The sequence below is a fragment of the Fukomys damarensis genome, unplaced genomic scaffold (assembly GCF_012274545.1).
Source record: "Fukomys damarensis isolate Sample0158 unplaced genomic scaffold, DMR_v1.0_HiC HiC_scaffold_23, whole genome shotgun sequence".
NCBI classification, from domain to species: domain Eukaryota; kingdom Metazoa; phylum Chordata; class Mammalia; order Rodentia; family Bathyergidae; genus Fukomys; species Fukomys damarensis.
The window spans coordinates 49,563,528-49,590,192 of record NW_022900935.1 but is presented as its reverse complement, the minus strand read 5'-3'; the positions used below and the strand labels follow the sequence as shown (position 1 = coordinate 49,590,192).

Sequence of the window (26,665 nt, the reverse complement as noted above, 5' to 3'; positions counted from 1 at the left end):
CGGGCAGAGAAAGTGACTTGTCCCCTAGCCAGTGTTTCTTAAACATGACCACAGGGGCAAAGTAGGAAGAAATAAATTCATTACAAGACGAAATTCATCTACATATGTTCAAGTTTTATTACAAAGTATGATTGGAAGAAAATACGGAACTTCTTATACAGGAGGCTGAAACAAAATGAAAGGGCGAAAATTAGGCTTAATGTACTTAGGAAACAAGAAATAAAAGTCACAGAAGATTCCACTTTCAGGTTCTTTTGTAGTGCCTTCAGTGGAGATTTCTCTGTGTGGTTTCACAGCACAGTGTTAAAATTTTATTACAAGCCCTGTGTACAATCAGTCCTGTGAAAATAATATTTATAAAAGAAAAATGGTTACAGTACAGTTCGGCAAGGAGCAGCTTCCTCTCCACCTGACCAGGAGATGCCACAAAACCTATAGGACCAGAGGGAAAGTTTAAATATATAACAAGAAAGTAACTTCAAACAGACTAGGCTAAAGGGCACAGAGGTTAGAGCTTAACATTTCAGAGAACAAGAAATCTCCAACTTCTACAGAGGTTTATACAATCATGCTACAGATTCACACTCAGAGAGGGGGCGAGGGAAAATCACTGACAGAGGGGGTCATAAAATAAACAGGAACCAAAGCAAGTGATCCACACTGGACTAAAGCAATTCAAAGCTTCAGCTGAACAATTTTCATAACACAACCCAAAGTATGAACGTTTCTTTCAACAGTAGATATCACAAGTTCATCTTCACTGGGTTGTCCCAAAGGTGGGTGCTTGTACACTTTCCAGCTGTCACACACTCAACATCTTTCTTCTGGAGTTCAAACTTTCTTAGCTTATTTGTTCCTGGTTTGACATACCAGTCCAAGCCTCTTTAGCAAGGCACCTGCATGTTTCCAAGTTTAAAAAATGACATCCAGAAAGTACCCCAAGAGGCCCTGACCCATCCTATGTGGCCACACATTTGACTTTAACCATTAGCAGCAACGACAACGGTGGGAGGAGAAAAAGATACAGGTGGGTGCAGTGGACGAAGCTCTGGAATACAAGACACTCTGGTGGCTATGCAGCCAGGGCAGAGAACTCACCCAAATCCTGGCCTATGGTTCTTGGTGACTTTGCTTAGCTCAGCTCTCTTTCAGAAAACCTAAGCTAAGTGCCACGGATGGCCTTCCTTCCTTGTCCTAGAGTACAGAGAGTAAAGGAAAAAGTGTGCTTCAAGGATTCTACTTCAGTGGTATCCCCTTATCCCAAACCAGAAGTCAAAGGAACTGTCAGAGTCTCACAGTAAGGAAGGTGCAGACGCAGGTCTGGGCTGCCCTCCCTCGTTTGGTAAACGCTGTAGCTCCTGTATGTCCTTACAGCCTAGGAATTCAGAGTCATATTGCAGCAAGGAGAAAGTTCTACAGTGTAACGGTAAGAGAAAGAGAAAAGAAGGGGGAAAGGTCTATTTGAGTCTTTACCACCTCTGTACAAATCTACAACTAAGAGGAACTATGGTCTGGAATTGCCATGGAAAACCCATGCTTGCAAATTTTCACCTATGGCTGCCTGCTGCAGGGAGGGGCTCCTCCCCTGAGCTGTCACACTGTACCACCGTTACCCAGCACCACAGATGCCTGGTGAACAGTCTAGGAAGGGTGACTGGTCTAAGGGCATAGTTTCACTCCACAGCCACACAAGTCTGAATAGTTCCCCACTTCAGACTTTATCTGCCCTTTAATATTTCCTCCCTTGATCCAAATAAATACCACTGACTTACTCCTACATCCTAAATCTTATAAAATTCCAGCCATAACTATCGACAAAATGTTGTAGGACTCTAGACTTCTTATGTTCTTACTGAATCTTAGCTAATTCTCTGAGAGCTGATCCTAGATCTGATATGAAGTTGTCACCCAGTTATCAAACATTGCCCCTCTTTAAGTCCTGACCTTGAAGGATAGTTCTTCTGGGAAGGAGAGGGTTCCAACCTCTTGAGTGTAAGGCTCATGTCCTTGAATGCCATGGACCCATTTAGTCAGGCTCTCAGGCCTAACTGATCCAGCTTTCTGCCCTTCAGCAGGGCAGAAGTGTTTGTGTCTATAGCTTGGCCTGTTAAGAGCATCAGAGGGGCTATCACAGCTGCCCCAGTGCCCAGAGGTGGCTCCACATAAAGCCCTAGCAGCTGCTTGAGGAGATCAGATCAGAGCTCTCCACCAATCTCATTGGCTGTTAGGTTGAAAACTGAACAACTGAGACTTGCTTCTGAAACTACAACAGACCTGTTTATGGGGCACAGCTAGCTAGAAGATCTGTATCTTCAAACAAGAGAAATTCCTTCCTCAGCCAAGAGGCCATCTGCTTGAGGTGTAAAGAGAAGGTGACCTGAAACTGGGCCCATCATGCTTGCTGAAGGAGCGGGAGAATCTCATGTGGGCTCCAGATGGGTGCAGAGAACAGAACTGCACTGCAGGGCCGGAGGATGACAGGGCTGGGAGTCCACAGAGCAAGGAAAAACCCTCATTCAAATCTATGCAAATAACCACTGCTGCTTAAGTTTCTGAATTAGCATTTTTCAGTTCCAGCTGACAAATTTCCTTGCTATTCAGACAAGGATTAAGTCCACTAAGAATTCAGTGAGGGAACCACCACTTCCAAGCAGGTCCAGCCACCGCTACCACTCAGACTCCCATCACTCATCCACAGAAATAAATGGGGCTTCCTAGGACAGCAGCTAGCAGCTAACCTTGCTACCATTGACAGGAGGCTCCTGTAACCACTAGCAAACACAATTAAAAGCAGAGGAGGGGTCTGACCTAGAACTGCTTGCTTTGTATCTCCCATTGATGCAGTGAAAAATCTGGTGGTAAATGCAGGAGAAGGCCACCCAAAAACCCATAATCAGAACAACAAAGCATGAAGCTCAAAGAGGGAAATACCCCATCCAAAAAGCCCCTCCCTGTGGGACAAGCTCCTGCATAGTAAAGCAAGCTGTAACTTCTGGTATGTAACTACATCAGCTGTGGGGAAAAGTCAACCAGAAGTTTAAAGAACCAGAAGAATGAAGTTAACTTATTTCCTGAGCAGGTAAGAACTTAAGTGGACAAAACCACTGTCAGGCCTGCTACTCTCCTAATCTCGGGTGAGCAACTCAGAAGGTTCCAAAAACCTTCAGGAACTTGACAGAGCATGATAAACCAGGCAAACTCTCCTTAGTGCAAGTTCCAAACTCTGTCCACCCTAAGGATTCATCTAAGGTCAGAATTACACACAAGCCCCCTCCATGAAACCTATGTATATAACGGAAATAGACACTTGCAGCCTGTAAGTCAACAGGTTACAGAAGACTACAAGTTCAATACTGTCCAGAAAGTAAACTGGGGTAGGAATGAGTCTGACAGGTGTGAGTACACCTTTTCACTGACGGACCCTAGAGCCCATGATTCTTTTGAAGCTAGGTACTTAATGGCTCTGTATCGTTATAGCCAATTAGTCCATCCCCAAGGACAGCTGCCTGTCTTCGCACTGCTAAAGAACCTGTACAGTGTCAGACACATAGACATTTCCTCTTAGGGAGATTCTCTCACTCAGAGCACTCAATCCAAAGAGGAACCAATATTCCACCAGGCACAGGAATCTCAATAAAGAGAAATACCAAAGTTCAGCCTAAAGATCATTCTTGCTTATCATTCAAGTCCCAGAAAGGAGTGGCCTGGGGCTTACTACTAAAGGGAAAAACAAACTCTGAAACTAGGTACTGGAAATATGCTCTAAGTTCAGCTTTTGTGAAACAATTTCTTTCCAGCCTAACCCCCTGCCCCCAATCAGCTGCCTATCTCAGCTCTACCATGTGCCCAAAAGGTACCAGTGAGGCCAGACACAGGAGCTTGTCTGTCCTGTGAGCCTTGAGAAGGCTGAGAAAAGTTAGTAGACTTCAGAGCACCAGGGTGGTTTGGGACTCCTGATCAGGCATGTGCCACTCCAGCAATGACTCAGGAAGGCAAACTGCTCATAGGGTCAAGGACCCAGTACCTGCTCCAGGCACTGAGAGAAGAGAGGAAGATGCAAAAGGGGAGGACTATAAAACAAAAGAAGAAACCAGGACAGTGATATTATTTTCATTAAAAAATTAGCCTGATAGATAAAAAATATACAAAGTTGAAATTTGTTAAAGACACTGACACCAGGAAGAAAGACAACTTCAGGTTGGTATTTGTTCCCACTTAAGTGCTAACACGGAGACGAGGATAGGGACAAGACATGGACTACTGCCTTGGGCAGCAAACAGACAGACACTAGGCCAGATGGATATAAACAGAGCCAGCGCTTGTTTGGCTCATTAACATAACAGTTAACAAACAAATATACAGACATGTTTAACCGAGGAAACAAAGGAAAAAAAGAGAGAAAAATGTTAAAATTCAGCCCCTGGCTGAGGAAGCGCCACACAGCACTGAGTCCGGCACAGAGAATGTTGGGTGACTGGCTGGACACTCATAGAGCAGCTTCCGGAAACAGTGGGTGCAAAGCAACAACAGACATACTGGCCACTGGACTGGAAATACATTTCTTCTTACTTGAAGTGGGGCAGAGGTGGAAAACACACAAACCCCTGCCCTGCGGGTGAGTCGCCACTAACACTACACTCTGAGTATCTCCAGGCAGTTGTTATAGCAGATGGCGATCCAGTCAGGCTGAGTTGATGCCCACTGCACATTGTTGATCTCTCCTTCAGCTGTGTAAGCCAGGATAGGGTCCTCGATGGCTCGGGGCATTTGCTGGATGTCCCAGATGAGAGCCTGATGGTCATCCGCTAAGAACAACAGGAGAGCAAGCAAGGTCAATCAGGGAATGTGGACAACAATCCCTACATCTGGAGAATGAGTCACAATTTACAAGCACTTACTCAGCAAAACCTCTGGGAAGGTTTTATTTTTTATAGATGAGGAAACAGAAATGCTAAGGCATTTGCCGCAAGCCAAACAGCCATACAGCTGGTGAGTGGCAGGGCCAGGGCTCAAATCTGGCATTAACTCCATGTCCCAAATAACCTTAGGCTCCCTTAACTGTAACAAGATCTAGACATTAGAATTAGATAGGTTCCTTCTCATTGGGGTCAGGCATCAGGAGAGAACATTGGGATAAAAACAATCCCCAAGTCAGGCACAGTGGCACACAACTATAATCTCAGCATTCTGGAAGGCTGAGGCAGGAGTTCTGCAAGTTCCAGGGCAGCCTGGGCAATTCAGCAACTTATTGAGACCCTGTCTCAAAATTTAAAAATTAAAAAGGCTCAGGATATAGCTCAGTGTTCCATCTGCATACTTAGTATTGGGGGAAAAAAGCAGAGTCCAAACCATGATGTCATTTTTTCAGCTACTAAAAATAGTTAAATGGTTAAAGATCCTTCTCTGATAATTCGATCTAATACAAGTTTCTGTTTTATGGACAATTGTGCTTCAATGAGGTGTTATATAAAACGATGACTGAGATAAAGTGCTATGTGGACATGTACCTTTAAAATTTTTTTCCCAAGTAAAGGGTCATGGGAAACACCAAAAAGAAGGTAACCATCTTTAAAAACATATAAGCACATGAAAAAAAGTGATTAGAAAGCTAGGTGTGGTGGTGGTGGTGGCACACACCTATAATCCCAGCACTCTGAGAAACTGAAGTATGAGCATTGCAAATTTGAGGCCGGTCTGGACAGTGTGAGGCTGGGCATGGTGATACACACTTGTAATCCTAGCACTCAGGAAGCTGAGGCAGGAGGAAGCAAGTTCGAGGCCAACATGGGCTACATAGTAAGCTCAAGGCCAGCCTTTTTGAGACCCTGTCTCAAAAAACAAACAAATGACAACAGTGGGAAAGCTCTGGGTTCAGAGTTCAATCCCTGGTTATCCCCTACCACCACCAAAGGCTACAGGAAATATATCAAAATGGGGAGGGTTAGAATGGCAAAGCTATGAGTTAGTTATATGTACTTTATCTTGTTCCTAAATGATCTGTAATGTTTCCAAGTTACTTCTTTTGTGTGTGTGGTACTAGAGAACCCCAATTGGCCAGGTTAACCATGGCAACCCTGGCTTCCTACCAAGTCTACATAATGTGGGCAAGGTACAAGATACCATTTCTCAGTGGCCTATATATTTATAAACAGGCGAATGGATAATGAAAATGTGGTGTTTATAAACAATGTAGCATTACTCTGGTTTAAAGAAGGATAAAGTTGAGTCATTTGTAGGAAAATGAAGGAACCATAAAACCATGTTAGGTGAAATATATCAGACACAGGTTAAATATCATATGATTTCTCTTATATAAGAAACTCAAAGTATAAATAAAGAGCAAAATCCAAGCTAGATAATAGGAAAAGGGGAGATAGATCCCTTGCAAAAGGGAAGTGGACCAAGAAATGAAGGGAGGAGGGAGGGAGAGGAAGGGAAAGAAATGAAATGGAAGAATTAAGGTATGTTATACGCGTGTACTAACTCTGCATGAGGAACACAATCATTATGTACTGCAAACGCATATTTATTTTTTTAAAAAAACTGTTGAGGAAAAAAATCCCTATTCCCAAGACACTCTATGCCAAGAGATCAGGACACTGCTTTAAACACTCTGCACTTCTACTTGTCATAAAAAATGGGTGACAACATTCTCTTTTTCCTTCTCCCACCCTCCCTAACTATACTTCTGGACAAAAAAGGAGCAAATGAAGACGGCAAATCAGGCTGGGGTACAGGTGACAGGGGACGCCAAGTTGCTCCTCGATGAGGTAAGCAGGCATGAGCAGAGAGCCAAAAATGGAAAACGCTTCCGCCCTTCAAATTAATGCTAAGATGGCAGAAAATCAAACCACATTGCTTCTTTGGCTCCATAATGAACAAGGTTTGTCATAAATCTACTAATTAGTGAGGAGGGGAAAAGGCATATTAGAAGGAAGCCTGATGCACTGAAAAACACATACAAACTATAACAGGGCTAAAGTAAAATTATTTTTGGTGTGAAAATGATGAAATGAGAACAAGTCACAGGACTAGAGATTTAGCTCAGTGGTTCCACCACCTGCCCTGCAAGCACAAGGACCCAACTTCAATCCCCGCTTCCAAAAACAGAGAGAGAGAACAAGTCACACATCATTGACCAGGGAAGGCTATAGTCCCCTCAATACATCCAGAGCTCCCTGCAGATTCATTATAGTGAAGCCTGAAAGGCATAAGGAGATGTCAACCTTGGCATTTCCAAAGATTCTATATGAACCTAGACTTCCAGAAGGATAGTTCAAGGCACAGGCCTATATTTGATACACACTGTCATTAGCATATGTGGAACGAGTTAGGCATAGTGGTGCACTCCCATAATCTCAGCACTTGAGAGGCTGAGGCAGGAAGACCACCATGAATTTGAGGCCAGCCTGGGCTACACAGTGAGACTCTGTCTCAAAAGAAAAAAAAATTAGTATTCATGGAAGAGGCTCTGCCCACTGTGGATACAAGATCATCTGGAAATGTGGAATGCTCCAATTTCACAGTGTGGGGAGGCTCCTGACGGAGTTGCTTTGTGTAAATCTCTCAGAACTATCATTTGAAAACAGTAAGGGTTACAGTTCTAAGGTGCCAAGAGTGGCAGACTCCTAACTACCCCGTGTTATTTTCTCCCCACCTTGGTTACCTGCAGTGCATATGTGGCACGATGAATGTGGGGCCCAAGCAATGCCATTGACACATGCTCGGTGGTTGTTCAACCTGGCAACAGGTGTGCAGGGAACTCGGACATCCAGAATCACCACCTGTAGAAAAGCAAGTAAAAGGGCCCAGAAGTGCAAGGTATGACCAAACAAACAAAGAAAAAACTATACACAAAATTTTTTCTCAAACATAACTTTTTCATTGTGGGTTTAAATAATATTAGACAGGGTTTCCTCAGCTTTGAGGAATTAGAAAACAAGAATGTATAGTCCCTATCTTGAACAACACTGGCCTTGAAGCTGACAGGAAAAAGGGGAAGCAGAAGTAGGCAACATGAGTTTGGATAAGCACTGAGTCCAGTTAACAGCATCAAGAACTTCTGCATTTCAGCAGGGCAATATGAGTGCCTCATCAAAGCAGAACTGGGAATATAAGAAATCTGAAGTGTAAGCCTCACTAAACCAAGGTCAACCCCTGGGTCCCTCTTTACCTACAAGTTACTACTTTTATTGAGTAATCGACTGGAGAGAGCTCCTTTTTCTACATCTGCTGAAGTTGGATGAATCTGTCCAAAATGTAGAAGGGGGAACCAGCTTGTTTTTTCACCCAGCCCATATGCACAAATGATTTAGATTACTCTGGGGCTGGGGATTTAGCTCAGTGGTTCTGCTTCGCAAGCATAAGGTCCCAAATTTGATCCCCGGTACCAGAAACAAACAGATTACTCTGTAAATACTGCTTATCTTGGTTCTAAGTCTTACACTCCAAGTATTAGAAGTTTTAACATAGTCCTTGTTCTACATCAAGGCTTTCTCAATCTCAGCACTACTGACATTCTGGGTAGGTTAATACTTTAATCTTGTGCATTGTAGATGTCTAGCAGTATCCCTGGTCTCTATCTGCTAGATGCCAGGAGCATTACCTGTCTCCTCTCAAGTTGTCACAACCAAAAATGTCTCCAGATATTTCTAAAAATTTCCTGGGCGCAACACTGCTGTCAGCTAAGTACCATTCTTCAAGATACACTAAGTAGTGCTCGTGTTAGGTGCCAGGGCCTTGTTAATCTATTTGGGGTGCTCACCTCCATTCCATCCATGGCCATGGTGGCTAGGTAGTTAGGGTCCTGTTTGTTCCAGCAAAGACGAAGCAGTGGGTGATGCTGTGGGTCTTCATAAATGATGGTGCTGTGTTCCAGATGGCGGAGATCAAACATCCGCACTGAGCCATCAGCGCCCACAGAGGCAAACATGTCCCTGCCACCTCCAGCTCGGCTAAATGCAATATCATAGACCTGTTGGTGATCAAGTAAGAAACTCCAGTAAGATTCAGATCTTTCACCTCCTTTGGCTATCACAGGGAAATTCACAATCTCCAGTTCATCTGAACACCAGCTCATGACACAGAAGCAGGTAAATTAAGCCTAAATAGTGTCTGTAGGTACTGGAACCCCAGAGCTATGCCACCGATGGCCTCCCAAAAGTGAGGTTCATTCTGCTACGGACATTGTCGGGCTTATTTCCACTGTTGCTTTCCAACCCTAATAAAACAAAAGGCACATACAGCCTAACTGGCAGAACACAAACTCTGAGCAAAGATTCAGTACACATTGGCTCAGTGGAAGCCAGAGAAAGGGGCTGTCTTCTGCCATACTCCAAGATTGAGACATTTATTTTCTGGGCTTAGGTGGCTTTCAGTTATATGCAGTCAAAGGTATGCATGACCACAGTAACCAGTGTCTCCCAACTAACAGGAAATCAGCTATAATGCCCCCACAACCCAATCATCTCTCATAGGTCCTGCCTATGCCCTCATGAAGCATTAGAGAGACACCTAGATATGAACCATAACATTCTGCCCTGAGCCCCGAAAAGATGCATGTACATCCCTTATGCAAATTGCATACAGGCCATTTCTAAGAGTTGCCAAAGTTCTAACACTTCTAGCACTGCTGAAAAATTCAAGCCTCAAGTCTCCTCTGAGACTCAAAGCAAATTTATTCATGAGTCCCTATAAAAATCAAAAGAAAGTTGGACAGGTGTGGTGGCACACGCCTGTAATCCCAGCACTCGGGAGGCTGAGGCAGGAGGATTGCTGTGAGTTCAAGACCAGCCTGGTCTACATAGTGAGTTCCAAGTCAGTCTCAACTACATAGTGAGACCCTGTCTCAAAAAACAAACAAACAAACATATCAAAAGAAAGTTAAACACTGCCAATATAGCACAGGATAAGCATTCTCATTCCTAAAGGGAGAAAATGGGGGATAGAGACCAATGGGACCAACTCAAAACCAAAATTCATCAGGGTAAACACTAAATCCTGTAGTTCTATAGCCAGTACCAAGGGCAAGTTGTGGCAACAACATGTGAACTCCAAAGGGCTTGGGCAGCCCTGTCCCTACAACACTGCCCGTAGTTGCAGCACTTGTGGCTTCTCTCGTAGGCTGGTTTTGCTCACTCCTTGTAGCTTTCCTCAGATGTTCCATGGCTTCTCCAGTTTTCTGGAGTCTCCATGCACTTCCAGTTTCACGTACTTACTTCCTTCTCAGGGGCAGTGTCTGGCCTCCCAGGCTGCCTTCTGCTATCTGGGAAGAAACTTTGCTGACCCCACAACTCTTGCATTCTGCAGGCCTGTAAAACCAGCACCATATCGACTAATGCAAAGGTCTGCTGCTGTCTCCAGTAACAGCCTGGCCCTTCTGCATCCTGGCTGTGGGCGCCTCTGAGTGCCTGGGCAGTTGAGCATTGTGAAATGCATTCAGGGGAACAAATTCTATAAGTACCCATTCTCAAGAATGGTGCCCTAGGGCTTTTTCTCAAAGCAAAGTCTTTCACTTTTGCAATTTTAAGCCTAAGAAGGTTAGGGCCTGTCTGTTTCCCTACAAGCTCTGAAGGCATCCTTTCTATTGACCTGTTATAAAGTATTTGGCTTCATTTTGCTCAACAATTTATTTTCTTTTTTGCAGTACTGGGGATCAAACTCAGGACCTTGTGCTTGCAAGGCAGATGCAGTGGCACAGAGCTAAATCCCTGGCAACTATTTGGCTTCATATTGATACTAATCTTTTCAATAACCAAACTTTCTTTTGCTCCATTTTTGTAGAAGCCTGCTTTCTGGCAGAACTGAAAGCCTTTAGCATCACTCAGCTATACCATTTGCTCTTGATTCTCAATGTAGAGCTAGTTAAAAGCCCCCGACAATACCATGCTACAGCCTAAATGTTGGGCTGCCTTGAGATTTCCTCTGCCAGATTAATCTGCCACCCTTAATGTAAGTTTTCTGCAGTCTCAGGACATAAGCAAAATGTAGAAAAATTTTCTCTCAGAGCACAACACACATGGCCTCATGTCCAACTGCCAGTGGAGCCTTTCTTCCCACATGAGACCTTCTGAGCCTAGTCTTTTCCATCTGCTTCTTCTTCTTCTTCTTCTTCTTTTTTTTTTTAATCAGCATTCTAGTCATCTGAACTCTGACCAGAATCTCCCATGAAGCTTGACTTACAGCATTTTAGGGTTGCTTGTCCAGCTAGCCTCTCCAAACCTTTTCAAACTCCTCACATAAGCCAGTTCCAAAGGCTTCTAAACCACATGGTCAGGTAGTCTCACAGCAATGACCTCACTTCTCTGTTACCAAAATCTGTCTTAGTCACTTTCTTCATTGCTGGGACAAAATATTTGACACCTATAACTTAAAGAAGAGTTTGTAAGGTTTCAGTCCACCTTGGCTGGCTTCAAGGCAATACATGTCGTGGAAGGACATGGCTGAGAAGAATTATTCACGGCAAGGTGGTCAAGAAGTAGAGAGACAGTGTCAAAGGAGAAGCCACAGAGGGAGACAAACCCTTCCAGGCCACACCCATAGTGATACACCTCTTTCAACCAGACTCCACCTTCTAACAAGAAGTCAGTTAGAAATCTATATAATACAGTGCTGGGGATTTAGCTCAGTGGTTCCAATGCCTGCCTCACAAGCGCAAGGGCCCGAGTTCGATCCCCAGTACCAAAAAAAAGAAAGAAATTTATATAATCCAATCACCTTACCAAAGTCCCATCTTTGGGCACATGAGGCTTTAAGAGGACATCTAGATAACTATAACAAAAACCATAACAATCAATTTAGGTTCTGAATCATTGTTTCCTACATTTATAATTTTCTGCAAATATTTTTGTATCACTAATGTCTATGAGGAAAAAGAGGCAGAGAACAATAAAGAACTTCAGAGAAAGAGAGGGACTAAGACAGACAAAGCCACAGCCAGGCAAGTGAAGTGAGTCACAGAGATAAAGAAAAATGCCATGTTGGGCTTGGTGGCACATATCCATAGTCTCACCTACATGGGAGTCTCAGGCAGGAAGATGCTAAGTTTAGGCCAATCTGGGCCACTTAGCAAGACTCTTTCCCAAAATAAAAAACAAAGGGTAAAGGATGTTGCTCAGTGGTAGAGCACATCTGGGTTTGATCCTAAGACAAGACAAGACAAACTGACATAGTGTAATCATGCCTGTATCCCTGTACCTGAGAGGCTGAGGCAGGATTGTGAATTAAAGACTTGCCTACACAGTGAGTTCAAGTCCAAACTGGACTACATAACAAAACCCTATATCAAACAAACAAACAAACAAAACAAAAACAAATGCCAAACAAAACCCATCTTCAGCAGCCAAGGATATGATAGCTGACTTCTGGGGAGATATGAGTAGAATTTCTTATTAGACACTGCAGCTCCTACTCTCTTGGGTTCTGCCTACTAAGGGACACTGTCAAATTAACATCTATTTCTATTTAAACTCCTCAATTCCATTTTCTCTGGCAGATAATGGAGAAACTGTGCTTCGCTTTCTTGGGAAGTAATTAAAGAGGTTCAAAAGGGAACAGGGGCCAGTCATCAACAAAGAGGCACTCAGGCCTGACACACCTGGTAGATCAGGGCAACAACTGTCCTATCCAGGTACTTCAGGGCAGATGCATGTTTAGCAGTATGTGCACCCCATGGTACTGTCTCTGAGTACCTCTCAGCGGTGAGACACCACAGGTGACCAGGAGCAGTGGACTCAGTGCACAAAGCTCTCTAAGCTCCAGGTGACTGGTCCCTCATCCATGTGTGGTTTTTCAGAAAAGAGGGAATAATATTTTTCAAATATATTAAACTCTGCTCTATTCCCATCTGTCAGACAGCCACGACAGCAACCCAAATAAGTACGGAAAAGCTAAGTATTTCTTGTGTTTGTTTTTGTACCAGGTATCGAACTTGGGACCTTGTGCTTGCAAGGCAGGTGGCGGAACCACTGAACTAAATCCCCAGTTAAGTATTTCTTTTTCTCTGTTCCCACAAGCATCTATGCCAGTTAAACTCAATCACTGGGCTCTAGGAACCCTGTCTCCTCTACTGGACTTTCCAGCCTATGGGGAATGACAGCGTGTAGATGCTCCTATCCTCTCAACTAGTGGACTGCTGCCTCATCTGTGTAATAAGTCCCATGGTTTAAACAGTCTCTTACCTATAGTACTTAAGAATAGTTACTACCCCTGAGTTGGAACTAAAAAAGAACAGCGAGTTAGATTGCCATATAACTAAATGCAGGAATCTGTTCTATATGATGCCAAGATAGTTTCCAGAAGTTCCTTACTGTCCTCTCTGAAAAACAAACTCTTCATTTGAAACTTGGTTTAGTAAAAGTCAAGTCCAGCAGTCTTATAATAGATCTTAACCTTAGGAGTATAGAGGCCAAGAACAATCCTCGACTAAGAATGATCATTACCTTCCTATACTGTTGATAACCTCCAATTTCTGGCCTCTGGTCAAGGCATCCTTTTTACCTGTACAAATATTAATAACCCTCGCTGTGCAGGTAAGGGAGAACAAAAAAGAAAACAGAACCTCAAGGAAGTGAGAGAAAGAGCATGGAATGACTCTGGATGGACTATTTTGCAAAATTACCAAAGGAAATGCTTTGATCAGGCCACAATCATCAAAGGTTTTTATCAGTTTTTCCCACAAACACATAGAAAATATCATATCAAATAAAATGTTTGTTTCCAAATAGTACTGGAAGTATAAAAGATTGCATAAATATATTAGAATTCAATAAAATATATTTAGAGAGAAAATGATAATTAGGTTTGTCTATCAGAAAGTTTTCCCTCTTCCTGTCTTCCTTTACCCTAAAAAAGATTATTTTTAAACGATTTTTTTGAAATAAATTTTACTCTAAGATTATTATTAATTTTTTTGTTTTGGTTCTTTGAGACAGGGTCTCACTTTGTAGTTGAAACTGACCTGGAACTCACTATGTAGCCCAGGCTGGTCTTGAACTCACAGCAATCCTCCTGCCTCAGCCTCCTGAGTGCTGGGATTACAGGCGTGCACCACCACGCCAAGCTTCTAAAATTATTTTTAATCACACCAGTTCTCAGTGTGTCTTTAAGAGACTTCATTATTTTTTAAAAAATAGCAACCTTTTGCATGAAAAGGACAGCAACAGACTGTATAATAAGTCATTTACATTAGTCAAAAAATGAATTAGTGTACAACAGTGTTGTTCCTACCGTTTGACACATTACTATTTTCCATGTGAACAAGAAGCATTTTGGCACTGATTGTCTATGTAATTTGCAAAACAGAGAAAGAACAACCTTATGTGTTACCTACGGGCACAGAAAGCACCAGAGGAAAGAAAAGAAAAAGCATCATTACCTCTTTGTCGTGGGCTATCAGCTGGGTCTTCACATGGCCAGACACAAGATTCACTCGCCCCAACACCTGCCCAGTCTCCAGCCCCCAGATGGTACAAGTTGTGTCAATGCTTGAGGTACCTGTGAACACCAGGGCAAGTTAGCACTGACAGGGATGAAGTTCCCATGCAAACTTCCCTCCTGTGCCTGCTCATCTGCTTGGCCAGGGATGAACATGCCACAAATGCTTCCTGGGTGTAGGAAGGGTCAAGTATTTAATCCTTATCTTAGGATGCTTACACTTTTTTTTGGGGGGGGGGTGGTATTTGAGACAAGGTCTCACTCTGTAGTTGAGACTGACCTGGAACTCACTATGTAGCCCAGGCTGGTGTCAAACTCACAGCAATCCTCCTGCCTCAGCCTCCCACCTCAGCCTCCCAAGTGCTGGGATTACAGGTGTGCACCACCATGCCTGATGGGATGCTTAGACTTTAACTAGAAAGACACAATATATGCACAGAAAAAGCTTAACTCCATATGAGGAATTAATAACTGTATTCCACATCTACCACTTCTCACTTGCTCCTGTTGTATATAGAATGACAACTCAGGCTCCTAATTAAAAACAGGTGCAGGGGTGGAGGATGTCACTCAGTGGCAGAGTGCTTGCCCAGCATGTGCAAGGCCCTAGGTTCCATCCTCAGCACCAAACACAAATTACTGGGCCAGTGTTATATGTGACCCACCCCCGCACCCAATGTTCTATCTGAGAAAATGTACCACTGCTTCTCCAAACTGGAATACATACTCCCTAACTCCCTTACCCAGAAGATAAGGATCCACTTCATTCCAGTCAAAGGAAGTCAGGGGGGCACAGAAATCCGAGTTCTTGTTATTATTTAGCAAACATTCCAGCCTTGTTTCTGTTTCACCAACCTGAAAGAATAGTAAGTTTTAAAAATCAACCACACTTGTGCTCGCTTTGGCAGCACATATACTAAAAATCAACCGGTCCTGTCCTCACACAAAAATTTAAAAGTCAGATTCAGATAATACTTTGGTAAATCTAAGACATGGGAAAACATTTTTATCATAAAGAGTAGTAAAACCTGGAGGAACTCCCTGAATTAGACTTCTTCCCAAAGTTTTTCTCTGCCCAGCTTTGCCTTCTAAATTTTCATCTTCTCACTCACCCTAATCCAGAATCTCAGGACCTTGTCTACAGGGGTGTATACCCCAGGCTACAGTGTCTGCTGAGTTCAGCTGAGAGGGGAGAGGAGTCTCCAAGATCTGCTCATATAATGAGCATCAATGGCCTAACATTTTGTTTAATTTACCCAAAAACATCTTGATTGTCAACAGACTAACAGACCAAGAATCCCTCAACCCCACTGAAGGCTGTACTCATCATATCAGGTTACAGAGCCTCATGTTTCCAGGCTGACAAAAGGACTCATAGAATCTTGCCTAGATTTACTAGAAAACCTGCTGAGCCAAACAAATCAGTCCAAGGAAGCTTTGCTCATTTGTCCCAGGCTGCAATGACAGTCACTGCCCTTACTGTGTCTTGCTCTGTGTGACTCTACACTGTCAACAGCTAACTTAGTCCATTCGTCTAGCTGCTAAAGAACACGTGCTTACCCTCCACACACGGAGATAGTCACCACTAGTTGCCAGCAGGTCTGGATAGACTCCTTTTGTGTCAGGGATCCACATGAGCTTTGTGGTGGGGTACGGATGGTCAAAGGTGTTTCGGCAAATAAATTCTGAACTCTCCTCATCTAAACCAACAAGTTGAACCTGCAACACACCAAAGTTGAACCACATAAACATTTGTTCTTCTGGAGCAGTATCAATTACCTAACTAGAGAATCAAAAACTATTACAATGAAAAGGAATTAGACTAGCTATCCCACTGCCAGACAGGAAACCTAGGCTCGGAGGATTCAGCTATATTCAACACTACAGAGATAGTAGAAAAAAAAAACAAAAACATACCATTATGGTAGTTCTCCCTATGTAGCCTAGGCTGGCCTTGAGCTTTCAATCCTCCTGCCTCAGCCTTCTAAGAGCTGGGATTATAGGCACTGGTGGTACAATGCCTGGCTACTTCTGCTTTTCTGTGTAAATTTTTCAATCAGTTTGTCCAGTTCTACAGAAAGCCTGATAAAATTCTGTTGTGTTGAATCTACAGATCTCTTTGGGAAGAATTATCATCTTAATATTGAGTCTTCCAACTCATAAATATAGGATAGTTCTCCATTTACCTAGGCCACCTCTAATTTCTTTCTGCAATGCCTGAGTTTTTGGTATACTTAATGTTTTCATTAACTTTATTCCTAAAAGATTTTGTGCTATTATAAATGGAATTTTTATTGTTTCCAGAATTACCTAGCATTGTTTTTATATTCAATTCCTGATTATTCATTGTTACTATAAAGTTTATTTTTGTACATTAATTTTGAATCCTTAACTCTTCTCCATTAGTTCCTAGTTTAAGCAGCTTTTTGTAGATACCTAAGAACTTTTCTGTGTCTTTATTTGGGTTTTGTTTCCTTTTACAGTGTTGAGGATCAAATCTAGGGTCTCACACAGGCTAGGCAAGCACTCTAATACCAAGCTATATCCCCAGTTTTTTATGTATATTTACAGATCTTGTCATCTCTGGCTAACTTTTAAAAATCTATGACTAAATCTAAATACTCATTTTTATGGAGCACTTAAGGGCTTTCAATAACATATAATGTGTTGGGGAGATAACGTGTAAAACTGTAAAAGGAGACAGAACCCAATGCTCTAGAACGTTTGAGAAAGCAATCAAAGTGGAGTCAAAGGTTAACCCACCGATCTGCTTATTTGTAACACAGGCAATAATTGACAACAGTTTAGCGAAAAAACCAGTAATTCAAATTGGGTGAGTGAGGAAAAGTGGAGTCAGAACCTGAGCAGTCTTGAAAGTATATAGAAAGGATCTACACTGCCAATAAGGGAAGAGAAGGGCATCCCAGGAGGTAGAGCAGAAGGAACAAATGTATAAAGGAAGCACACTAAAACGTTTAGTGCAGCAAGTAGACCCATCTGAGAGGAATGTGTGGGAGAGCGGCGCAAAACACAGTAAGCTGAGGGAGGCAGGAACCCCGAGAGCACCCCTCACAAAGTATCTGACAAGACAGTAGTATGGGTATTGGCCCTCTGAGGATGACAGACCCTGACAGGACAAACTAGATGAGGGGAGAAGCTGGATTCAGGGAGCACAGAGGGAACAGGGAGGAAAGAAGCAATAAGGACTTATAGTGATACGGAGTGAGAATGGCAAGGTATGCCCGCAAGAGAGACTGTGACCCAATGAACAGATCTTACAGGGAATCAACAAGTTCACATTCTGATCTTTGTAGAAAGCAGTGTGTGAAGGACAGTTTATGATGGATTAGAAAACACCTGGCATCAGCTTTGGTGGGAGGAGGAAGTAAGATGAGAGGCTAAATTATGGGCTCATTGGGCTAAATACAGAATAAGCCACTAATATAGATTCTTGGCTAGATTTCATTCATGTATTCATTCAGCAAATATTTACTAAGTGGCTACCTACTAGTGATGGGTCTAAGTGCTCAGGATATAGTAGTGAGTATCAAGCCCCAAATCCCTCTCTCTAACCCTGCAGTTAACACCATGAGGATAATCTAGAAGATAAAAGGTTACACCCATTTCTAAAATTTTACTTTCAAATCATCAGACATTTCCTCCCACCCCCCAATAACAAATTCTGTGAGCATGTGCCACTTAGGATCCTCTGAATGTAACATTCAAGACCATCTACCACCATTTCCTAATCACTTTCACTGATTTAATCACTGCCCCCATCTTCCTCTCATGCCTTTACATTTCCCTCAATACTCATAAAATTCCCACACGCCCTTTCTCTCGATCCCAAAGCTGCCTAATATTAATATAGGATAGTGGCATCTGGCTTCCAGTGCTCCTTACTTACCACATGCTAACTGCAGGACCCTGGTTATGTTACTTTACTCTGTTAATCCTGTTTCCCAATCTGTAAAGTGAAGATCTTCGTGGTATCTACCTCACAGTTGTATGCCTTTCTCAATGTAAGAACTTTGAATATCATAATGTCTCACCTCCTTTATAGACCACTTGCAGTTTTCCTGGTTCCATGATCGTTCTTTATTGATACAATCCATTTGGTGACTAATTCCAAACTGCCTGAAGAAAGTTTCACTGTCTTATACCATTTACCACAGGTAAATACCTCAGACAGGATCTATCTTATTTTTTCTTGTATAGCCTACAGCAATAGTTTCCAAATTTGGCTTTCTTGCCACTACTTCCTATATGCCCTTTTATGTACATAAGTGTTTGGGGTTAGCTGCTCATCCTTCTCTTCTCTCCCTCCCTGTCCTTTTACAGAACACCAAAGTGACTAAATTAATAGGGCCTGTGCTACAGCACAGGGTGGGGGTAGTACACAGGAGGGGGCCCTCCTCGACTGAAACCCTGCTACCTTTATCTCTGGAGGCCAAAGTCCCAAGAGGGAATTTCTGTATTAGAAAGTATGTTTTACCTTTTTTTTTTTTTTTTTTTGGACCAGGGATTGAACCCAGGACCTTGCACTTGGCAGGCAGGCACAGCACTACTGAGCTACATCCCCGGTCCCGTTTTACCTTTTTTTTGGAGACAGAATCTCACTATGCAGTTTAAACTGGCCTTGAATTCTCAGTGAACCTCCCACCTCAGCCTCTCAAGTGCTGGGATTACAGTCATGTACTACTACGCCTGGCTGGATCCCTCACTTCCTTCAATTGCTTTTTCTGGTACTGGGGCTCAAACCAATGGCCCTGTGCATGCTAAGCATATGTTCCACCACTGAGCTACATCTCTACCTCTAGACGTTAAAGAAAAGTTCTGCAGGTTATTCTTACATAGCTCATATCCAGAGATAACGGGAAGGTTAAGGTGAAAACTGAGGACACTGTTGGGAGAATAATCTATCTAGCTCAGGACCCATTCTCTGAGCACTCCATAGCCACACAATGATCCTGTTCTTCCCCTAGATCAGTGGTTCTCAGCTATGGCTATGTAACAGAATCTCCTTGGAACGTTCTAAAAAATCCGAATGCTCAGGCAGTGAAGCTAGAATTTCTGGTAATAGGACACAGACATCAGTGTTCGCTCAAACTCCTAGTGACAAGGTTGAGAACCACACTGTGCTAGACTGACACGGTTAGATGTCTGAGTTGACCGGATTCACTCCTGGGAATCTGGAATTCAGATTCAAATGCCATTTATTCTCAGTTTAGCCTGAAAAAGGAAAGGTGGGCAAGACCACAGATCCGCTGTGCATGAAAATGCAAGAAAAGCTTGCGTATTTAGAGGACTGTGCAAGATATATAGCAGAATGAGACTTTCAGCTGAGGAAAGAGAAAACAACTTTCCACTGCTTGGTTTCAGTCTCTCAGAAGGCTGACAGTCATCCTTTGCCTTCAGATCTCTAACTCCTCTGAATGAATCCTTTCCTTCCCTTAAACTACTCTGAGTTTGTTTATTATCAAAGGATCTTAAAGTAGGCAAATAACAAATATAATGATAGTCTCTGTTAGGACAATTTAACTGAGCCAACTTTCATGTATCTTGTACAGTTTAAAGAGTAAGAGAAATGATAAGCAAAGCAAAGGCTGTAAGAACTTGTTATTGCTATTATCAGCTAATGCTTACTCTTTAAATTCCTCTTCCCCTACTCCATAGTTCCACTTATGCCCAAAGGGAACATTTTTGCCCCTCTCCCTCATGGGAGAATATTGCATTTTCTGTTGGACAAAGTTCTATATATTTATCAAAACAAATTGTTGCTTTTTAAATCCTCTATAGTCTTAGTTTTGTCTATTCACCTTACACATTCCAAGGTAATAACCTTTGCCAAGGTTATTAACTTAGCAAATTCCCCTTGCTTTTTTCTTTTTGGAGGCAGGGTCCCTATTCCAGGCTGGCCTTGTATTCATTATATATCCCAGGCTGGCTACAGTTTTTAATTTTATTTGATTTTTTCAATTTGTCTTTCTTATCTTTTTCTGTATTTTTAATAGCTTGTGTTTGCCTTTACTTTATTTCAATGTGGCTTTTAATCCTGTTACAACTACACAGTTTTCTCTTCTGCTACTTTTCTGTGCTCTTCCAGTTCTATTTTCTCCTATCACCATGTCTTATTACACTTTCTCTGCTTGGAGTTTGGTGTTAAGTTCTTTGATTTCTCATTGGTAGGACAGGGCTTTTTTTTTTTTCTTTTTGACAGTCTCACTTTGTAATGAAAGCGTGCCTTGAACTCACTATGTAGCCCAGGCTGGCCTCGAACTTGAGGTAATCCTCCTGCCTCAGGCTCCCCATTACAGGTGTGTGCCACCACAACCAGCAGCATGGACATTTCTCAACTGAGGAAAAAACACTTTCCTGATGTGAGTACTTTACATGCCGTTTATTTACATCTCCCCCCCTTTGCTTATATTATCTTTATAGCTACATGCTGGTTCCTTTTGAATGAGGCAGGCTCCTCCTAGCTGATCTAAAGATCTCTGTGGAAGAGAGGACGAGGGCATAGTCCAAGTTAGCAAAATACACGAAGCCTTTCCATCTCCTTGGCCAACAAAGGTGAGACATCACCATGCTGTTCATATAATTCAGTCTCTTCTCCATCAGCCTTATCTTCTAGAAGAGGTCCCGTGTCTGCGTGTGTGCATGTGTGCGTGTGTGTCTGCGTGTGTGCGTGTGTGTCTATGTGTGTAAAATCTTTAATTAAGCTCCCAAGTTGTCCAAATCAACACAACACTGCACTCATTGGACCATTTTCTTACAATTGTTACTATAACTCAAGTAGCCAAAGGAATCTTATGAGGGTGTAAACCAGCCTTTCCTTTCTGGTCTTTACCATTGTCTTCTCTTCAAGACAATCTCTGATGACTGCTATACCTCAGTCCTGCTCTGTCAAACTTTCAAGATGCACTCTGGCACTGCAATCCTTGTTCCTGGCTCATAATCATTCAGTCCAATCATTAAGGCCTCAGGCAGGCCTGACTACCTACAGGGCAGATTCATTTTCTGTTTAATCACAGCATCTCAGTAAGTGTGTGAATAAAGTTAGGGGAAAAAAACCAATTGATTTAGTGGTACTTTGAGGGAACTAGTCTTCTCCCTGTCTAGAAAAAGAAGAAAGTTTAAAAACACAAGAGTTTTTACCTTTTAAATTCCCCTGCTGACAAGAGATCAAGAACTGAAGCAACATGGAAAATACATAAATATTTGCCAAAAAGATTGCTGTGTGCTAAAATATTCTCTTTACTGCTGTGAATCTCTCATCTGCTAACAAGGCCTACAGAAAGCTTCCAAGTATAATCATGTGCGTGTGTTTAATTATTTGTACATACTTGTCCAATTAATAAGTGAACAAGAATCCTAAAGGGCTGGCACAAATACTAAGAAATAAAAAACCATATATCACGGTCCAAATAATTATCTACTAAATATATAAAGTAACTTCATTTAAAAAAATCTCAGAGAAGCCAGGTATAGCAACACATATCTGTAATCCTAGCACTCTGGGAGGTTGAGACAGAAGGATCACAAGTTCAAAGCAGCCTAGAACATATTAAGACCATGTCCCAGAAAAAACTCGGAGGAAGAAACACAGATCGATGAGGAAGACGTTCACCTGCATGTATTGCAGGTTCAAGGTGATCACGTCCAGATACTTCAAAAAGCATCAAGTATATACAATCTCTCTTCTAGAAACCTCAGAAAAATGTTCTCTAGATGCTAGAGGTCAGTGCATAAGTGGCAAGTTAGTTAACATGCACCTAAGTGGAAGAGAAGCTCAAGGATTGCTATCCATCTTTTCCCAATAGAAGCGAAATCCACCTGCCCCAGGACTGCAGATACTATCAAAACTCAGGAGAGAAGGGCAGTGGACGTAGCTCAGTGGTAGAGCACTTGTCTAGAAAGCCCAAGTTCCTGGGTTCAATCCCCAGAACTGCAAAAAACAAACAAACTAAACCATGGCAGGAGAAATGCCAAATTCTTATATTAGAGTTACTGTGTGAAAGTGAGCCAGAATTAGAGGAAACTGACTACGAGAAGCTGCTAGACCACATGACAGTTGATTAAAAGGACCATCTTTAAAAGAGAGGGTGGACATAATCACCCTTGGAGATACCTTTCTGACTAAAGGTCCTGATTCCTCTCTGGAAATCACAAAATTCAAATTTACTCAACACTCATATAATTCTCTTTGTATGTAGTTCAATTACAGGTGTGGTAACAATGATGACTAAATAGCTAACTGCCAGGCTTGCTTCAGCAGCACATATAACATTTCTAAATGACGTACTCCACACCATTACATATGTAAGTCCATTACACACATGAGCTCATTATCATCTACTTAACAACCTTATAAGACAGGAAAATTCAACACTCACTACCCTTGTTTTACAGATGAGGAGACAGGCCCAGAGTATAACTTGCCCACAGCCACACAAAATTGGGAAATGGCAAGATTTAAAACTCAGCCCAGGGTCAGGGATGAGCTCAGTAGTAGTCCAGCACTTGCCCAGCATGAATGTGGCCCTGGGTTCAATCCCTATACTTTAAAAAAACCCTCAACCCGGGCTATCTCAAAAAGGCTATCTGGCAATAGAGCTTTTATCAGGGTAACTTGGATGGAAGGGCAGAACCACTATTCAGAAGCATGCAGACACAAAGGTTACACTAGGCCTAAATTCTTGGGCCATCTAGACAGTTGGTGTCTGTCAATTTCAAGGTGGAGCCCAGGAATGCACAAGTCCCTCAGGGAATTCTTACACACTAAAATTTAGAGAACCATTCTTCTAATACCAAAATCTACTGCTCCAGCACCCAAAAAAGAATGTAAACTACACCACCAATAACAGGGCATGCATTCTAAGCCAAGTAGATAGAATCTGCTTCTTTATTCTGCAAGATTCCTACATTTATTCTCATCAAGGAACACCTGGAAGTCAAGGTCTTGAAATCTTTTTTTTTTTGGTACCAGGGAATTGAACTCAGGACCTTGCCCTTGAAAGGCAGGCAGCAGAACCACTGAGCTAAATCTCCGGCCCCAAAGGACTTGAAATCTTACAGATTTAATTCTATGGACCAACTATGAACATTTTTTTCATAATAGGAAATCATAATCATGTTAATACTAAAATTTAAAATTTATAATCATTTTTTCCTTTGGTACCCCAGATTGAACTCAGGACCTTGCACTTGCGAGGCAGGTACAGTGCCACCAAGCTAAATCCCAGCCCTATTATCATGTTTTCTTAGTCAGTCTGTTCACATGAAAAAAGAAAACCATTTTGGGGTCTTTTCATCAATGTTAATTTGCTGTCATTTTGCCTTTTGCTGGCATTCACTATCTACAGAAAGCAGGAATCTAAGATCTAAATATTTTAATTTTTTAAATTCCTCTAAATTACAAGGTCTGTCACCACCATGGCAGAATCTCCCCAAAACAGCTTGAACACCACTGCTTTAAAGTGGGTTGTATTGCCCGTCAACTCCTAGACACACATCCTGTATAACAAGGTTTCTTAACTTTCTATGAACTTGAACTAGAAAATTATACTCTTATCTCCACTAACCTCTAATTCAAACACACTATTTCCTTAATTATGAATGGAGGCAGCCACACAAAGCAGTATAAGTATCTATGACTCTGTTGTCAACAGAATCACAATTTCTTCATATCACATTACAGGTGTTAAACATCTTAAAATATTTTTATCTTCACTACTTCAAACTATGGAAATTACATTGGATAATATCATTTATTTTAGTGAGTTAACTTAAAGGTACATATTACTACATCACCATCTTTTTTAAAAACCCTAATATTTGTAGTTCAATGTAATTGGTTTCCTTTGGAATCCTATGTATTTTATGTACTTGAAAACATTATCACAAGAAGAGGTCTGCTGGCATTAGCTTACTAAAAGCGTCCTTCATGGCACACACATATGGCAAGAACCCTGACTTACAGATAAGTGGAAGCACAATAGTTTTCACTTCATATTTCCTCCATCATGTGAGTTAAGATATAGTTAACTGCTTGTTCTGTTAACAGTGGGATTACTGGTTTGCATTTCACAACTAAGGACACAATATCTACGTGCCTGGCACTAGGAAAGATCTCCATACAGTTGCTAAGTGAAAGGACAAACTTAGGGATAGCGCTCCTGAACTGAAGTTGGACATCAGTCATTCCATTGAGTGTACCAGCAGTCTAGCTGTGGCTGTCTCTCCTCTCAGAGACTACTACTGATGACCCAGTGACTTTGCAGGAACTTACAGAAAAAAAATTGATTTGTATGAAGACTCCAGCCCTTCGAAAGACATGTTTTACTTTTCACATATCTTTAAATAATAGTTCTAGTGGTCTTAACCTTAACACAGTATTCACATCAGGTCTCAATTCCATTCCCAGTTTTGTGTCCACCATGGCAGAAAGAATCATCAGAAAAAAAGATAAAGCTATGTCTTGCCTGGGTCAGGGTGCATCAGTGTATGCTTCCTGGGATTTGTGTCCGTGTAAGGTGGCAATGAGAATTCATGCCTTTTTTTTTGGTATCGCAGATCGAACTTAGGACCTTGCACTTGCTGTGGCATCACTGAGCTAAATTCCCACCTGAGAATTCATGCCTTTCATTTCTTTCTCAAAGTAGATACCAAACTTAGGAAGTATTCCAGAGATATATGTGAGCTCCTGAAACACTATTAACAAACCTAAAATATTTGAAGAAATTTTTACCAGACCTCCACACGTAAACAGAATCCGATTCCTGAAGCAAGCTGTAGGTCAAACATACAACTGGCTTGTTCAACATCTCATAGTTTGTCAGTGGACTTAATTCTAAACCACCTGGTATTTTTACCCCTAAATCAAGCTTGTCACTGTCCACATCTTATTCTTAAGTCTGATGTTCACGTCAGTAAAAAGAAATACTGGCTTTCAACACTACTAGCCGAAGTTTCCAGTTTCCCTGATCACAATCATTCACAACTTTAATACAATAAAGAAACAAATAAAGGAAAGAAAACTTTTCCCAGCAACTTTCAAAAAACACATTTATCTCGCACTACAAGCTTAAAAGCTTCTCCTACTAGTACTTCAATGAAGGATTCTCAAATTGATGGTCATTCAACAAGAGCAAAACTTACTACTAAAGATCGCAAACCAACGTGAAAGAAGCAAAGGATAGATCAGATAAAATGTCATCTTTTCTCCTCAAGAACAATGCCAGGATCACACTAGAGGCCACTTTCCAACAAAACTGCTTTGAAGATGATGGATACCAGGAAGCAACAGAAAGGCCAATCCTGACAGACTGGAAATCCACTAGTAGTAAATGGGGGTGGAAGTAGGAGGCAGAAAAGCCCATGCAATAAACTGTATTAACAAATCTAGTGTGGCCAGGAATGCGCGACCACCAAATGAAATGTCTGCATTTTTTTCTTCACAGCCATCACTCCCTCTTGCGTCTCAAGCCCCGACAGTTGAAGCAATGCGGCAGGACTCGTGGGAACGGGTGGAACAAATGGCAAAACTCTGGGATATAAACTCGGGTTTGAAATTTATTACCACCACGAAATACCTGCTTGCGACGGGCAAGTCACAACACCGTGCCTCAGTTTCCTCAGTACGCAGGAATACTGCCAAGAGTAACCGAGACAAAGAATATAAAACCCTCAGTACCGGGCCAGGCACAGAGGAGACGCTCTGGGGCGCTAAGGCGAGTGTGTAGGAGGGTTCTGGAGTCTGGGCGCCGGCCCGCAAAGGGCGCTGCCGGGTCTACTCCCCGCCAGCTGGGTTCCGAGCCCCTGCCCGGCCCACCTTGTTGTTGTACTCCTCCACGAAGCTGCCCAGAGCCAGGCGAAAGCGCTTGTCAGGCCGCACGCTCCAGTTCATGGCGTAGACGGTCCAGGGCGCTTCATACTTGTAGATCTCCTTCCGTTTGCCGTGCAGGGACATGGTGGCGGCGGGGCCGCAGAGCCGTCCGAAGCGACAGCGGGCGGGGGCAGGCGGGGAGCGAGTCCCGCTGAAAGCCGGGACTGGGACCTAGAGAACCGAAGGAAGGCGGGGCAGAGACAGGCAGGAACGGCCTAGCCCGGAAGCGGGGCCACGGCGACAAACAACGACGGTCCGGCCCGACCCCCACTTTCAAACCAGCTTCTGCACCCACAACCACCACCTTCCGTTTGGGATGCCGCCCCGCTCTCTTGGAACGGAAGC

At 42.5% G+C, this 26,665-nt stretch overlaps 1 protein-coding gene across 2 annotated transcripts; it reads right to left on the bottom strand.

Annotated features, from left to right (window-relative positions):
• Dcaf7 (DDB1 and CUL4 associated factor 7) lies at window positions 1-26,665 on the bottom strand. Of its 2 annotated transcripts, XR_004518561.1 has the most exons (8): window positions 26,267-26,665; window positions 15,994-16,152; window positions 15,177-15,288; window positions 14,375-14,493; window positions 8,765-8,974; window positions 7,667-7,784; window positions 4,570-4,805; window positions 1-165 (listed from the first exon to the last, which is right to left on the bottom strand). XR_004518561.1 is itself a non-coding variant. In XM_010616717.1 (7 exons), the coding sequence occupies exons 1-7, from the start codon at window positions 26,402-26,404 to the stop codon at window positions 4,633-4,635; spliced, it is 1,029 nt and encodes a 342-aa protein (XP_010615019.1). In that variant the 5' UTR covers window positions 26,405-26,665; the 3' UTR covers window positions 1,369-4,632. The 2 variants fall into 2 exon arrangements, 1 of the variants encoding a protein (XP_010615019.1); XM_010616717.1 differs by lacking the exon at window positions 1-165 and having other exon boundaries at window positions 1,369-4,805.

Bases quoted from the DNA above. Each gene is read 5' to 3' on its own strand.
- Dcaf7 (XM_010616717.1), bottom strand. From the start codon at position 26,404: ATGTCCCTGCACGGCAAACGGAAGGAGATCTACAAGTATGAAGCGCCC. The intron at 14,494-15,176 runs GTAAGGGAGTTA...TGGTGTTCACAG, and splicing joins AGTGGATCCTTATCTTCTGG to GTACCTCAAGCATTGACACA. The intron at 8,975-14,374 runs GTAATGATGCTT...GATCACCAACAG, and splicing joins TGATAGCCCACGACAAAGAG to GTCTATGATATTGCATTTAG.